This window comes from Procambarus clarkii, chromosome 41, assembly GCF_040958095.1.
Source record: "Procambarus clarkii isolate CNS0578487 chromosome 41, FALCON_Pclarkii_2.0, whole genome shotgun sequence".
In the NCBI taxonomy this organism is placed as follows: domain Eukaryota; kingdom Metazoa; phylum Arthropoda; class Malacostraca; order Decapoda; family Cambaridae; genus Procambarus; species Procambarus clarkii.
Genome location: NC_091190.1, coordinates 25,198,599 through 25,215,100, shown reverse-complemented (window position 1 = coordinate 25,215,100; position 16,502 = coordinate 25,198,599). Strand labels below are relative to the sequence as shown.

The following is a 16,502-nucleotide window of genomic DNA, read 5'->3' as shown; positions in this document are numbered from 1 at the left end:
TTGCATAACTTAGGGTGAAAACATCTACACCCTGTTCCAAAACATCTGCCCTTCCCTAACATGTTTCAGCATTTTCGGGGATGCATGAATGTGCATTCCGTGCCTCTGGTCCCATATCTGCACTGTCCTTTTGCATTATATCTGCAAATATTTTCATTTGTGCTTGTATTTTAGTTGTTTGGACCTCTGTTTTTTGTTTTAACTTTCTCGTTTCCGCATTCTTTCTCGGTATTGCCTTAAATCTTTCTCCTTGTTGCTTTCATCTTCTCATTTTTGTTCTCATCTCTCATTTTTTCTCTCCTTATTCATAATACCAGTTTGCTCTTCAATATTGCCTTCATTGTTGTGTACCTCGACACAATGTCCTTCATCATTGCTAGTTTGGCTCTCTAAACTCTCAGTTCCTGGGTTGTGTCCAGTGTTCGTTGCTGTCTTGACATATTCTACATACATTTCTGGTAGCTTTTGTGTCAATAGCAGCCTATGTGCTTCAGGAATGTCATTCATTAGTTAGTTGATGTTTTCCCATATTCATCTATCATTGTGACAGATCCAGTAGGTACCTTGTCTGTTTGCATAGTGTGTAGGTAATTCTGTACAACTCGGGTGAAATCTTCTGTTACAAATGCTACATACAATCCCTACAACACTCCTCCGAAGTGACTTAAAGCAGCCTCCACACGTCTCCATGTTGGGTTTGTGGTGTAGAGGCTGACTGTTCCCCTATTTGTCATTTATTGTCGATTTATTCCTTGTTGACTTTAGTAATTTTAATATTTATAATATTTTATGAATATACTTATAATATTATATGTATGCCTATATAATATTATATGTATACAGTATATTTATAATATTATATATGTTTACTTGTTCAACTTTACGTGGAAGTACTTATCGCATGGTGGAGAAAATGGTCCCAGTGGGATGCAGTTGACTGTTGTTGTTCCAGGTCGCCCAGGTTCACTGTTAGGTGAACATGGGCATCATGTGAAGGCAATTCAATTCAATTTCATTCATTATTATGCACCCCATACCCTTCCCGTAGGCGGTGGTGTAAAGGTTTACAAGAGGCACATAATCGGTTCAGGAACTGAACCCTCTAGTTCGTTTATCTAAGCAAATAACAATCTTTTGACGCTAGTTAAACAATTATTAATGTTATATATTTACATGTACACATACTCATACATACATGTACATATATATACACATATACATACATACATACATATTCAATCACCTACACAAGTACACACATCAATAATCTTTTGTATCACAAGTTATTCAACAAGAGACTAAAAAGTCACTATTCAAGGCACTTTACATCTATGGTGAGTCACACAGTTACTAGTCTTGCTCCACACCCACCCAACTGGGCGGCAGCTTTACAGTCATGTGCTCCACATCCACCCAACTGGGCGGCAGCTTTACAGTCATATGCTCCACACCCACCCAACTGGGCGGCAGCTTTACAGTCATGTGCATGCATTACCTACAGTAAGCAAATTTTGGATACTTCGCTAAGATTTCGGGCAGCACATCATTATGAAATAAGTACTTACACACTTCTTGGACACCATTGATGGTGTTATCTCTGAATTTCGCGATTTTTACACATTCCATTATATAAATGACGCAAAGTATACGAATAGTTCTGCTGACAGAGTTTACATTTAGTTAAATCTACATCAGCAGATGTTACAAACTGCCAGAGGTACTTGTAGCCGAGCCTAAGCCTAGCTTTGGTAACATCTAAAAGTCTGCTAACATTATTGAATGACCCATAGACGTGCGGTACTTCCTGCATAATAGAATGATAGATGGAGTAACTGGTATGAATTTCACTTTGCCTCAAGTCTCCGAAATTTAGTTGATGTTCCCGGAATATTAGTGCCCTCAGGCTGCTCAAAGGCAGTCAAAGTTGGTAATTAATTCCCTCTTTACGAGCAAAAGTCTTGGCCAACTCATCAGTTCTATCATGCATTCGGAGACCAATATGGGAAGGAATCCACAGGAGACAGACTCTGCAGCAGCTAATTTCTTTCTGCCTAGGTCGGGAATCGAACCCGGGCGCAGTGGGCAACGACTCCCGAGTGTCGGAATATAATCCAGCACTATGGAAGTACTTAAAATCCTGTTCCCTACACCGAGATGATGCTAATTAGTGTTGTACCAGCAACTGTCTTTGCACTCAATTGTGTATTGAGGCTACGGCCGGTTTTACACAACCGGCTTTGAAGTCCCCTTCCACCCTCCCAGATAACCCCCCCCCCAAGCCCCCGCATCCATCTCATTTGATCTCTGCCCCCCCCCCCCCCACCCTTCTTCCTCCCCTCCCCCATCCTTCCCTTACCCCCACCCCTCCTCCCCCTTCTCCACAAAAACAACTGACTTACTTCATGCCTTCCAATAGTCGAACCTTTAATTTCATGCCAGTATTGAAGGAGTTTCCAGAACACTCTCAGTGGAGAGTTGTGGTGCTATAGACCCAGCGGAGAGCAGCAGTGACATAGACCCAATGGGTAGTAGAGGTGCCACAGACCCAATGGTGCCATACACCTAGTGAAGAAGAGATTTTTTTGTTTGCAGGTATATTCCTCCGCGGGTCCTAAGCCTCTGGCTGACCCACCAAGTGTTGCTTGTTTCTGTTTTACTTGGGCGGAGTATGAGTATTTATGACTCGTATGGTCGTTTCAGTAAGATTATGCCCCATGTGTTTAACAACAACTGCTCTGTTGAATCTACGTTAAAATCATATTTGGTTTGTAACTGCGCACTGTGTTAGATAATGTCCCTGTGCCTAAATGTTCGGGCATGTCTCCACAGTGCTGACATTTCAGGAATACAGATGACAGGCCTAGTGAAGAGTAGAAATGCCACAGGCAAAGAGAAAAGAATCCCTGAATAACCATTAGACCCCGACGGCCATTAGATACCGTGGCAAAAAGTGTAAGAAATGTTGACGGAAGACACGTGAAGGTTTTCAAGAGACAACAGACATGTTGCCGCAGGAAGTACTGAACACACCGGGTTGTAGTGGCTCCGTGGGCCTGCGGGCCGCTCCCAGCTACAACCCCACGGAAGATGCTATCACCAAACAATGTACAAACAAGACTGGTATAAGGCGGTACCATTCTTGTACAGTAAGTAACTTAAGGAAGAGGGGGGGGGGGGAAGAGGGTTACAAAGTAAGGGGTATGTGTGGGTAGAGAAGAGGAGGGGGAAAGAGAGGGAAGTACGAAATGGAGGATCTGTGTTCGAGTGGGAGACATGTAGGTGAGGGAAGGAGGAGGGAGGTAGGGAAGGAGGAGGGAGGTAGGGAAGGAGGAGGGAGGTAGGGAAGGAGGAGGGAGGTAGGGAAGGAGGGGGAGGTAGGGAAGGAGGGGGAGGTAGGGAAGGAGGGGGGAAGTAAGGAAGGGGGAGGAAGGGAAGGAGGGGGAGGTAGGGAAGGAGGGGGAGGTAGGGAAGGAGGGGGAGGTAGGGAAGGAAGGGGGAAGAAGGGAAGGAGGGGAAGGCAGGGAAGGAGGGGAAGGCAGGGAAGAGAGGAAAGACATGGAGAGGAGACCAGGCAGGCAGAGGGAAGATGGCACCAGGCCGCTGGAGTGAGCCAGGGAGAGGGAAGGTATATAAGCAGGTGACAGAGCAGCAGCAGCAGCAGTCGGTGTTGTCGCCGTGTTCACAACACATCCTCTGGCTCGTCATGCTGGCTAAGGTTACTATCTCACGCCCTCACCTCTTATCTCTCTCTCCACACTCTGGAAAGACCTGGGTAAATACTGCTTTTGAAATATGGTCGGTCATTTGTGGAACAAATTACTGGATAACATAATGGACGCGGAATCATTGGATTGTTTCAAGCGAAGGTTAGACACACAATTGAGTTTAGATAGATGTAAACAGGCGCTGCCTCATATGAACCAATAGGCCTCCTGCAGCTGCCATTATTGCAACTTTATTAAATTCAGTTTGTCAACAAACTCAGAAATGGTAATTGCTATAGTAAATCCTAATGTCTTTAATGCACATAAGATTAAAATCTTATTTTTATATTTATCACAAGTATTCAACACTGACGCTTGTTGTATAAGAATTGTTAGACATGAATAATGTGGAATCGCATAACCACGAAGGGAAAATGAAACGAGAAATTACTTGAGCGCTTTCGTATAAATCGACAGGTCTTCAAAAGCATCAACAACGAGGTTATGAAAAGTAGAGATTAAGATTAAGCCACCCCAAGAGGCGGCATGGGCATGAATAACCCGTAATAAAGTAGAGTTACAGCACTTGAATATATATAAATAAATTCACAAGGGCCGTGATGAGTGTTCGAACTTACGTCCAGGCCCAGACGCGCCTTAGTCGACTGAGCCATGACATGGTCAAAAGAAATGCAACTGGGATTGCTACTGCTCTCGCACGGATCCCGCAGTCTCTTCCAGACACAAACCGGGGTTTTACACAATTGTGTCTCGGAAAGGCTGCGGGATCCGAGTGAGAGCAGTACGAATCCCAGTTGCAATTCCTTCGACCATGTCGTGGCTCAGTCGACTAAGGCAGCGTCTGGGATCATCCTGGACGCAAGTTCGAACCCTCATCACGGCCTTTGTGGATTTATTCATTTGATATATCACGCCATTGTGATTTCTGTGTCTCTTGAATATATAGGCTGGAAAATTTGACGTGTTAGGTGAAATATATATGTAACTATTTACGTCGCTATGTTCATTATTACTGTTAAAAGAAACCAATATTAAACACTGCATTCTAATTGTAAGGCTTTCGACATGCTTCCGGTGCTTCAGTAAAGGAAAAAAACAAAATATTGACGCAGCACTTCAGATTGATGACCATTAACCTCGATGGGTTAGGTAGGTTGCTTAGGCTCGTACGTTCCTGCTCAGGCAAGACCAGTTCCAGGTTGACGCGAGTCAGGCCACAAAAATGGACTACTAAATTTCACTGGAGTTCTCGGTATATTACCGCCCTCAGGTAATCCAATATAGTTTAGTTCATTGTGCATCCCATAGCTGTATCCTGTGAGTGATAGTGGACCCCATACCCATCCTGTGAGTGGTAGTGGGCCCCCATACCCATCCTGTGAGTGGTAGTGGGTCCCATACCCATCCTGTGAGTGGTAGTGGGTCCCATACCCATCCTGTGAGTGGTAGTGGGTCCCCATACCCATCCTGTGAGAGGTAGTGGGCCCCATATCCATCCTGTGAGAGGAAGTGGGCCCCATACCCTTCCTGTGAGTGGTAGTGGGCCCCCATACCCATCCTGTGAGTGGTAGTGGGTCCCATACCCATCCTGTGAGTGGTAGTGGGCCCCCATACCCATCCTGTGAGTGGTAGTGGGCCCCCATACCCATCCTGTGAGTGGTAGTGGGCCCCCATACCCTTCCTGTGAGTGGTACATAAGAACATAAGAACAAAGGCAACTGCAGAAGGCCTATTGGCCCATACGAGGCAGCTCCTATTTATAACCACCCAATCCCACTCATATACTTGTCCAACCCGCGCTTGAAACAATCGAGGGACACCACCTCCACCACGTTACGCGGCAATTGGTTACACAAATCAACAACCCTGTTACTGAACCAGTATTTACCCAAGTCTTTCCTAAATCTAAACTTATCCAATTTATACCCATTGTTTCGTGTTCTGTCTTGTGTTGGTAGTGGGCCCCATACCCATCCTGTGAGTGGTAGTGGGCCCCCATACCCATCCTGTGAGTGGTAGTGGGCCCCATACCCATCCTGTGAGTGGTAGTGGCCCCCATACCCATCCTGTGAGTGGTAGTGGGCCCCATACCCATCCTGTGAGTGGTAGTGGGCCCCATACCCATCCTGAGAGTGGTAGTGGGCCCCATACCCATCCTGTGAGGAGCAGCAGTATTGAAGTCGGCGTTCAATCCCCGACCGTCCAAGTGGTTGGGCACCATTCCTTCCACCCGTCCCATCCCAAATCGTTATCCTGACCCCTTCCCAGTGCTACATAGTCGCAATTGCTCGGCGTTTTCTCTTGATAGTTTCATTCCCAAGGTCCAAACACTCTACTGCGATGATTTTCAAATCAAACAACTTGCATTTTAACCAGACCTCACACTAGAAGGTGAAGGGACGACGACGTTTCGGTCCGTCCTGGACCATTCTCAAGTCGATTGTCCAGATTGAGAATGGTCCAGGACTGACCGAAACGTCGTCGTCCCTTCACCTTCTAGTGTGTGGTCTGGTCAACTTACATCTGTGGTACGGTAATATGATACCTGGTTGATACCTGGTTGATGGGGTTCTGGGAGTTCTTCTACTCCCCAAGCCCGGCCCGAGGCCAGGCTCGACTTGTGAGAGTTTGGTCCACCAGGCTGTTGCTTGGAGCGGCCCGCAGGCCCACATACCCACCACAGCCCGGTTGGTCCGGCACTCCTTGGAGGAATAAATCTAGTTTCCTCTTGAAAATGTCCACGGTTGTTCCGGCAATATTTCTTATGCTTGCTGGGAGGACGTTGAAGATAGATATGATATGATATTTATCTGTCTATCATGGACGCACCCGTCGAATTGACGTTGTGTACTGTTTACTTTGTAGACGGCACGAAGAAATGACATTCCTAAGCCTAATAATGCACACACGTGATACTTTATTAGGTTTAGGATTGCTGGGACAGGATTGGCTGGGATCTTTACTTTTCCTATTTTCATCTATTTTGGCAAATCTAATAATGCAAAACGTGAACTTTTAGGAGTCCAACAGTCTATTTTTGTACGTTTGACCAAATAGATATATATATTTATAAATAATGATATTTATAAATATAAATATCATTATAAATATAGGTACTACCGTTATAAAGATATAGGTGCTATCGTCATAAAAAGATATAGGTACTATCATTCTAAATAGATATAGGTACTATGATTTTAAATGGATTTAGGTACTGTCGTTATAGATATAAGTACTATCATTAGAAATATAGATACAATCGTTATGAACATATATAGGTTCTATCGTTATTGGATGTGTTGTATATAGTCACTCTTGCTTATCACTTTATCCTGATTATTACCTTATCTTGCTACTTAGTCAGATATTTAACTGCCTAAATAAACCTACAAAGGTTAAAGGTCCTAAAGCCCAACTACAATGGTCCAAAAAGCCCTTTTTTACAGTTTCCTCTAATGGTTTTATGGTCTACTCCACAATATTTTTGTCACGTTTACAGGTTTCTCTGGTGCTGAGCCTGACGGCTGTGGTCATGGGCGTGGCTGTGGGCGTGGCTGTGGGCGGGGGTGTGGGCGTGGCTGTGGGCGGAGCGGGGAGACAGCCTGCTCTTTCTCGGCATCCTAGACACGTTGCTGCTTCACCCAACCCGTCCCACACGCAGGTGGGGTTCCTTGGCCACAATGAGAGTGAGAGAAAGTGAGAGAAAGAGAGAGAGAGAGAGAGAGAGAGAGAGAGAGAGAGAGAGAGAGAGAGAGAGAGAGAGAGAGAGAGAGAGAGAGAGAGAGAGAGAGAGAGAGAGAGAGAGTGAAAGGTGCTGGGGTAGAGATGAAGGCACAAGATTTATGTTTGCATTTTAAGCCTCATGACAGTCGCATAAAACACATACGAGAACACACACTTTAAAGTGATGGAATACTTCATGTGATTCCGACTATTATTCAAAACAGCAAAAATAAGAACGTAAGAGTAAATGAAACTGCTGAAGGATCCTAGTAGACGATGGATCCCTCGGGTGTCGCCACAACTACTGGGAGCTCTGTCACACAGGAGTCGACCTTTACACACAGCTCCTGGGAGCTCTGTCACACAGGAGTCGACCTTTACACACAGCTCCTGGGAGCTCTGTCACACAAGAGTCGACCTTTACACACAGCTCCTGGGAGCTCTGTCACACATGAGTCGACCTTTACACACAGCTCCTGGGAGCTCTGTCACACAGGAGTCGACCTTTACACACAGCTCCTGGGAGCTCTGTCACACATGAGTCGACCTTTACACACAGCTCCTGGGAGCTCTGTCACACAGGAGTCGACCTTTACACACAGCTCCTGGGAGCTCTGTCACACAGGAGTCGACCTTTACACACAGCTCCTGGGAGCTCTGTCACACAAGAGTCGACCTTTAAACACAGCTCCTGGGAGCTCTGTCACACACATGAGTCGACCTTTAAACACAGCTCCTGGGAGCTCTGTCACACAGGAGTCGACCTTTAAATACAATTATAAGCAGCAAAGCCGAGTGGCATGTCTTGACAATTCACCAACAGCCTCGTGGACCACAATACTAATAGCTCTATGACACGAGTCTAAATCCGTACAAAATTTACAATATCATTTCAAAGTAAGATGCTACATAGCCTTCCCAGTTTGGTACCTTCTATTGATAATTATTTACTTCAGAGTAAGAATGGAATAACTGCACAAAATTTAACTATACACAAAGACCCATTTTCGTCGGTAATCTCTTCCAATGTTACTGAAAGATAGTTCGTCTCAAGTCTCAAGAACAAACACCAGAACCACCAAGAGGAGAAACTAGAATATTTCAATTTATTCTCCTATAATTATAGTGCTTAAAGTAACATTTTAGTCCAAAATACCAATTATGTGGTGATGGACCACTGAAAAGTTACACATTTTGTGATTACAATTTTATGAGAGTCTGAGACAAAAAAAAAGGTTAGAACCAAACTTAAACATTCCGTGGCCTAGTGTACACATATACGTAGTATATGTGTATACTAGGCTTAAGGTAGCGTATATTGGGCCTGAAATTGCTGCGACAGGTTAGGTTGGGTCCTTTGGTTTAATTTCATATTAAAAATAACGCCATTTGGGCTAATTCAGGAATACAAAATGTAATTTGTAAAATACAAAATTAATATTTTGTAAAATACAAAAAATAATAAAAAATAAAAAATAAAAAATAAAAAAATGACGGAACACTACATGCTGGCACTTTGTGTGGCTGGAACACTACATGCTGGCACTTTGTGTGGCTGGAACACTACATGCTGGCACTTTGTGTGGCTGGAACACTACATGCTGGCACTTTGTGTGGCTGGAACACTACATGCTGGCACTTTGTGTGGCTGGAACACTACATGCTGGCACTTTGTGTGGCTGGAACACTACATGCTGGCACTGTGTGTGGCTGGAACACTACTTGCTGGCACTTTGTGTGGCTGGAACACTACATGCTGGCACTTTGTGTGGCTGGAACACTACATGCTGGCACTGTGTGTGGCTGGAACACTACTTGCTGGCACTTTGTGTGGCTGGAACACTACATGCTGGCACTTTGTGTGGCTGGAACACTACATGCTGGCACTTTGTGTGGCTGGAACACTACATGCTGGCACTTTGTGTGGCTGGAACACTACATGCTGGCACTTTGTGTGGCTGGAACACTACATGCTGGCACTTTGTGTGGCTGGAACACTACATGCTGGCACTGTGTGTGGCTGGAACACTACATGCTGACACTTTGGACCAAATACGTGCATTAAGTTCTATCATTTTATGATGAATGGCTGGAATACCAACTGAGAACCAATTTATTTATTTACTTATATATATACAAGAAGGTACATTGGGATTGTGAGGATACATAGTACAGTAATTACAATCTTGTAAAGCCACTAGTACGCGCAACGTTTCGGGCAGAACACTCATTACTATTACTGCACGACCACACTCACGGGCTCCCGCAAGTTACTCATCACACACTAACGACGCCCTTGAGTAACTCCCGAGTCTCTCTCCAGGAGGGCGGAGGCTACAACTTCCAGTACGGAGTGACGGACGACTTCGCTGGCGCCCACTTCGGCCAGGACGAGACCTCCGACGGACACCTCATCAAGGGCTCCTACTACGTCGTCCTCCCCGACGGACGACTTCAAACCGTAACTCAACTGTGGTTTATTTTTTTCAAATTCAAAATTCAAAAATCAGTTTAAATTTTCTGTTTTAATCCACTCTCATTGTCTTCGTTTCTGTTTTAATCCACTTTCACTGTCTTCGTTTCTGTTTTAATCCACTAACGTCTTGCTGTTTACAAACAGGTTTTGCTGTTTTTATGCTAAATATATATATTTTTTGTTCTTGGAAACTGCGTCAATTGATTAGCGATATGTATTTCTCACAAGTTTATTTTATATGTAGTTAACAATATATGTAGAAACACTTATTTTATTTATTTTTTATTATTTTCTACCACAGACGTGGCCACACATTTACAATGCTAACCAGCATATATACATTTTCTTCTGTCCTCCATGGACAGGGTTAGAGAAGTGTTAAACATACAGTTCAAGGGTTTATTGAACACTCAACCACAGAAGGTGATTCGGTGCTTTTAAAATGCTAAGCTAACCTACATACGTAAATACAAAGATACACAGATTTACGTACGCCCTACATAAAGTATTAGATGTGTCTTTTACATAGTGTCATTAATGTACATTCACAAAGGTGAAATGTAATTCTGATCAGCTTCCATATATGCTTTATACCCATACATATACATACACACACACACATACACATACATATATACACACATACATGCATTCACATACATTTGTCTCATTTACCCTGACAGGGTGAGGTAGCTGATAAAGAAACTAGTGTGCAATTAAGCACTTAATCACTGAAGGTGATGAAGGTGCTTTTACAAGCTCAGGTTATATAGTTACATCACATACATACATTGTATGATTGATACATTACATGGTCAATTTTGGATACAAGTCCAATATATCATCAAGTGTTCCAGTACTCATATAGTAACTACAGAGTTCAGCATACCTTAGCCCAGGAGGGCGAAAGTCAGTCAGTATGGGACATTCTACAATATAATGTTCAAGAGAGTGCATGTTTTCTCTTTCACAAAGTTGACACATTGTGTACTCGACATTTGGGTTTTGAGAAAGCTGCCAGATACGTCTATATCCCAGGCGTATTCTGGCCACTATAACATCACATTGCCGGGTTCTTGTTCTATTAGTCCCATATGTGAATGTCTCCTCACGATATCTATCATAATATTTAATGCTACAACTTTCAGGTCTTTGAGAATTTGTTAGGTCGGTGAGATTTTCATTAGATATTTGTTTAAGTATTCTCTTTGTCACTGCTAATGAAACACCCATATCAATTTCTACCACTGGTTTTCTGCAAGCTGACTTAGCAAGCATATCAACAGTGTCATGCCTTGAGATGCCAACATGTGATGGTATCCATAGGAATTTAATCTCAAATCTGTTTTCTTTGGCAGCTAAAACATTCATTCGAATATCACTGACTATTTTCTGGGTGTCACTACTATGTGCGTTCAATGCCAGGAGTGCACTCTGCGAGTTACAGTATATAAGTCCACTGCCTTTGTCTTTTAAAAATTCAGTGGCAAGGTATATGCCTGCAAGTTCGGTTTGAGTTGTACTTGCCCAGTCATTGACGCGCTTCATTGCTGTATGTACGAGAGAAGATTGTTCAAATATGTTACATGCACATCCGGTACATCGTCCACCTTCTTCTACAGAGCCGTCGGTATAGCACTGATAAACATCGTTACCCATACTCTGAGTACTTTCAGTGATGCTTTTCAGTGTTAACTGTTTTAACAATGTAGTGTGCACACTATCTTTCTTGGGCGCATTTACAAAATCAACTGATAGATCCCAGTTATCCCATGGAGTAATTGGCTGATTAATCATTAGTCGAGTTGGGTACATATTTAATATTTTGATGGAGTTGGCTACCTTGTAGAACCAATATTCATAATCAGATTTCGTTCTTCTTCTATAGACCTCAGGTGAGTGTAGCATATTAGAAAGTTTAGCTTGAAACTTCATGTGTTGTCTAGATCTACTCAATGCCTTGAGAGGTATGTAAGCAGCTTTCTCAGTGTATATACAATTAGAATTAATTTACGTACACTCACTAGAAAGTGAAGGGACGACGACGTTTCGGTCCGTCCTGGACCATTCTCAAATCGATTGTCGACTTGAGAATGGTCCAGGACAGACCGAAACGTCGGCGTCCCGTCACTTTCTAGTGTGTGATTTGGTCAACATATTTCAGCCACGTTGTGACTCCTCGTCTGCACAAGAATTAATTTAGTCTCGGACAATGTTCAGGACAAAAGTATTCTTGTTGGTTGGTCAGTAAGGTATTGTAATGGTCTTAATGACCCTACTACAAGGGTTCTTAAACTTAACCCAAACAACAACACCTGATGAATGTCTTTGCCTGCGTCATGGCTAAGTAAATCCAACTCGTCCCATCCCAACCGAATCAAAGAGATGAAGTGTGTGAAGTGTGAAGAGATACGGCGTGCACGTGTTTTATACGGCGTGCACGTGTTATATAGGGCGTGCACGTGGTGTGTGACGTCACAGTCCCGTCACAACACAGGTACCGGAGCCTGCCGGTTCATACAACAATTTTGTTACATTCATTTTAGGCTCGACTAAACATCGCACATGTTACAGCTTCTGGAAATGGGTTACAGATACATTTGTGGTTGACATAAATGAGTGTTGGTGGTTCTTGCACAAATGTACCACTGAACCCTCCGACTGCTCAATCGATTTTATTACGCCACACTTTGGGGGCCGCATAAAATAAATTGCTCTGAAAAAAAATAATTTGTTCTTCTAACATTGTTAATTAGCATACAGCAAGGAAAAATTGCCATTTTTTTTTCTTTAGTTAAAATGAGGTGCCGCCCAGCACGGTAATAACTTTGTTGATTTAGTTTCATTATTTCTCTATTTATATAGTTTTTGGTTGTAACAAGTTATACTCATGTGTCAAAAATGGGGTTCATTAGACATAACTTAAAATATATGTATGTACAGATATATGCAGGCGATGAGTCACAATAACGGGGCTGAAGTATGTTGACCAGACCACACACTAGAAATTGAAGGGACGACGACGTTTCGGTCCGTCCTGGACCATTCTCAAGTCGATTGACTGGGATGCTCCCGGATGCAGGTTCGAATCCCCGTCACGGCCCTTCTTGATTTGTTCATTTCATGCATCACGTTAGTGTGATCTCTGTGTGAAACTGTTGGATACAGATACAGATATATGTGTATAAATACGCACTCACCATGTATTTATTCATACTAATTATATATTCCCAATTGCTTCTGAGACACTCGGCGCCTGGAGTAAGAGTGCCACCAGTTTTTTTTGAAGGAACTGGGTTCTAGGCTCATTGAAACAACAAGAGACCCTAGAGCTGCCAGTTTCCTTTTCCAGCGCCTCAGTGTGGCGATACAGAGGGGAAATGTACACTGCTTTCAGGATTCCTGCCCGCCAACTGAGGAGCTGGAGGAATTCGACAACTTATGATAATCAATCTTTGTACCCCTACATGTAACTTTTTTTTGGTAACAAAGTTTAAAATATATATATATATATATATATATATATATATATATATATATATATATATATATATATATATATATATATATGTCGAGCTAGGCAACTGTTGGTATGTGGATTGTATCCTGTGGAAGGTCAGTAGTTGATCTAGGGAACCTTACACCTGATGCGCCTGTTCACCTAGGAAGGTGGGCGAATAAACACGGAGAGTCAGGCTTCCTGTCTCCGAAAACGGAAATTGAAATTAAGAAACATTACTAATGTTATCCCTAATGCATAACACGTTTTCTCTATTACACGATGCGTTTTCTTCAACACACACACAGGCACGCGCGCACAAACACACGCACACGCACGCGCACACGCACACACACACACAAACCATTTCTCTAATATTTACAGTCTCTATTTCTTTAATATTTACATAACGCGATGTCTCACATGTTTACACATCACGTTTTCTCTAAACTCGTACACCACTTTTTTGATAAACAGACATAAGGTAAGTAAACAGAAGGTCCCCACTTAGCGCTCAATAACAAACAACCACTAACCAGTTAAAATTGTTCGTTTACTATAATTTGTTAAGAGAAATAGGCAATAAACTCCGCACCATATGACCAAACCATTACAACAACACTTGACAAAAACAATATTTAAAATACACATGAAAATGTTTACGGCTGTTAACGTGGATTATTAAGTAAACCACACTAAATGTTACTAAAAATTATGATAACGCCTTATAAACTGTTAGATGAACAAATCCACAAGGGCCGTGACGAGGATTCGAACCTGCGTCCGGGAGCATTCCAGACACTGCCTTAATCGACCGAGCTACGACAGGGTAAAAGAGTTGAAACAAACCTCTCCGAGGTTTGTGCCTTGGAGAGGCTACGGGATCCAGTAAGTTCAGTAAGACTTCGGTTTCAACTCTTTTTTTACCCTGTCGTAGCTCAGTCGATTAAAGCAGTGTCTGGGATGCTCCCGGACGCAGGTTCGAATCCTCGTCACGGCCCTTGTGGATTTGTTCATTTGATGCATCACGTTAGTGTGATCTCTGTGTGAAACTGTTAGATAAAACAGAATCCTTAAACCCTCCACGGGTGAAGTGCCGTGATGACCAGACCACACACTAGAAGTTGAAGGAACGACGACGTTTCGGTCCGTCCTGGACCATTCTCAAGTCGATTTGATGTACCAGGACGAATCGAATCAAGTCGAATCGACTTGAGAATGGTCCAGGACGGACCGAAACGTCGTCGTCCCTTCAACTTCTAGTGTGTGGTCTGGTCAACATACTTCAGCCACGTTATTGTGACTCATCGCCTGCAAGTGCCGTGATATTGGCTACTGGGGGATGTGGAGTGTGATGCCGAGGAATTGTAAACTGCTACTACATGTAAACTCCCCACAGGTAACTTACCAGGCCGACCACACTATGGGCTTCGTGGCGGATGTGGAGTTTGATGGGGAGGCGCTCCACCCAGTGTCCCCGAGCAGCGACCCCCGGCCCTTTACCATCAAGCCCAGCACCCGACCACTGCAAGGCTCTCTCCACCTCCTCCCACTACCTGAACACCCTCCGGCACACTACTAGGACCCTCCCCAACTGTTCCGGCTCCCCCCATTGACTAGCAGGACCCTCCCCTCCATCTGTTGTTGTTGTTTAAGATTCAGCTACCAGGAACAAAAAGTTCCAAGCAGCACGGGCTATGGTGAGCCCGTATTGAACTTACCTGGCACGGGAGTGGGGCTGTAATTCGCCCAGGAATAGTATGGTAACGCTCCCTCCATCTGTTTAAGGTCCCCCTCATACTTCTATGATCCCCCTCCCCCCCTCTCCACACCGGTCTCTGTATGCGACACTCCGAAAATGATACAACTGCTTTGCCTAAGCAGAAACGTACAAACCCAAGCAACCCACCTAACCTAATGGAGTCATTTCATTGAAAACGTCAAAGTTATGGTGCTTTAATGTGTACTAATACTTCGCATTTTCAACGGAATCGTCAATGTCGTTATAAATGCCATGTATTAAGTGATAGGCCGGGTTGGTTAGCTCAGACATTATTATTCCTAGTCCGTGTAGCAGTGGTTGTGGTCTTAGTAGTGACTAGTAGTAGTAGTAGTAATAGTTGTAGTAGTGTAAATAGTAATAGTAGTAGTAGTAGTAGTAATATAAATAATAATAGCAGCAGGAATACTATACACTTAATAGCTTTAGACATGTCCTTGGAGAACATAGACATGGCTTTATTATGTTACTATGATGTAAATAGTGATTATTAGGAGGGTGAAGATATAAGGAGGCCTCAGCCTCGTAGTCCAGTTATAATCGTGGTTACAAGGAGGTAAAAGTATCCGTGGCCTCCACACTTAGAATCCGAGCGGTGTACTACACATGTAAGTGTGGCTCCAGACCAAACATCATGTCAAACACTCGTGTTTACTACACACAACCTCCCAAACATGAGGTCCAGTTTGTAACACAGTGGTCACGCATTTAACGATTCAAGGTTAGATTCCCCGGGCGGGATTGAGACGATTGGGCAAGTTTCCTTTCACCTGATGTTTCTGAAGAGGTGCTCGCCCACATGTTGGTTATAAGGTGCTTAATGAATTATATAAATAATACGATCTCCTTAAGAATTCACCGATAAACTTTATAAATCACCAACATCTTTTATTCTTCACAAACATATACAAAAATGGAATAAAAAAAAATGGAATATGTAAGTATATTAGAACCCGGATGAACGAAACATTCTGCATATTGGTGGCTTTATATAACGTACATTTCTTAATTACATACTTTTCACTATCATGTTTAAAATGTATATACTTTTATACTAAAATTATTATTATTTTTATCCTCCAGCTGTTAAATCCAGAATAGCATAGTATGTGATAATGGTTTGCACTTCGACTACGTTTTCTGGGTGATGTGGTGAGGACGAACCGTAGACTGTGGTAGAATGACAAGAGACGCGTGAAATTAGCTTTATAGTCTAGCTAGAGACCAGAAAATAAGCTGGGATACGAGGGAGAGAGGTGCGAGGTGGCCTAGAATATTATGTGGGTCCCTGGGAATTTA

The 16,502-nt window shown here is 43.2% G+C and overlaps 1 protein-coding gene across 1 annotated transcript; it reads left to right on the top strand.

The window, feature by feature from the left end:
- The first annotated feature begins 3,586 nt into the window (after positions 1 to 3,586).
- LOC123761124 (cuticle protein 7-like) lies at positions 3,587 to 15,602 on the top strand. The gene is made up of 4 exons (XM_069339217.1): positions 3,587 to 3,715; positions 7,225 to 7,386; positions 9,772 to 9,909; positions 14,823 to 15,602. The coding sequence occupies exons 1-4, from the start codon at positions 3,587 to 3,589 to the stop codon at positions 15,003 to 15,005; spliced, it is 612 nt and encodes a 203-aa protein (XP_069195318.1). The 3' UTR covers positions 15,006 to 15,602.
- The last annotated feature ends 900 nt before the right edge of the window (positions 15,603 to 16,502 follow it).

Bases quoted from the DNA above. Each gene is read 5' to 3' on its own strand.
- LOC123761124 (XM_069339217.1), top strand. From the start codon at position 3,587: ATGGCACCAGGCCGCTGGAGTGAGCCAGGGAGAGGGAAGGTATATAAG. The intron at 3,716-7,224 runs GTTACTATCTCA...TCACGTTTACAG, and splicing joins GGCTCGTCATGCTGGCTAAG to GTTTCTCTGGTGCTGAGCCT. The intron at 9,910-14,822 runs GTAACTCAACTG...AACTCCCCACAG, and splicing joins CCGACGGACGACTTCAAACC to GTAACTTACCAGGCCGACCA.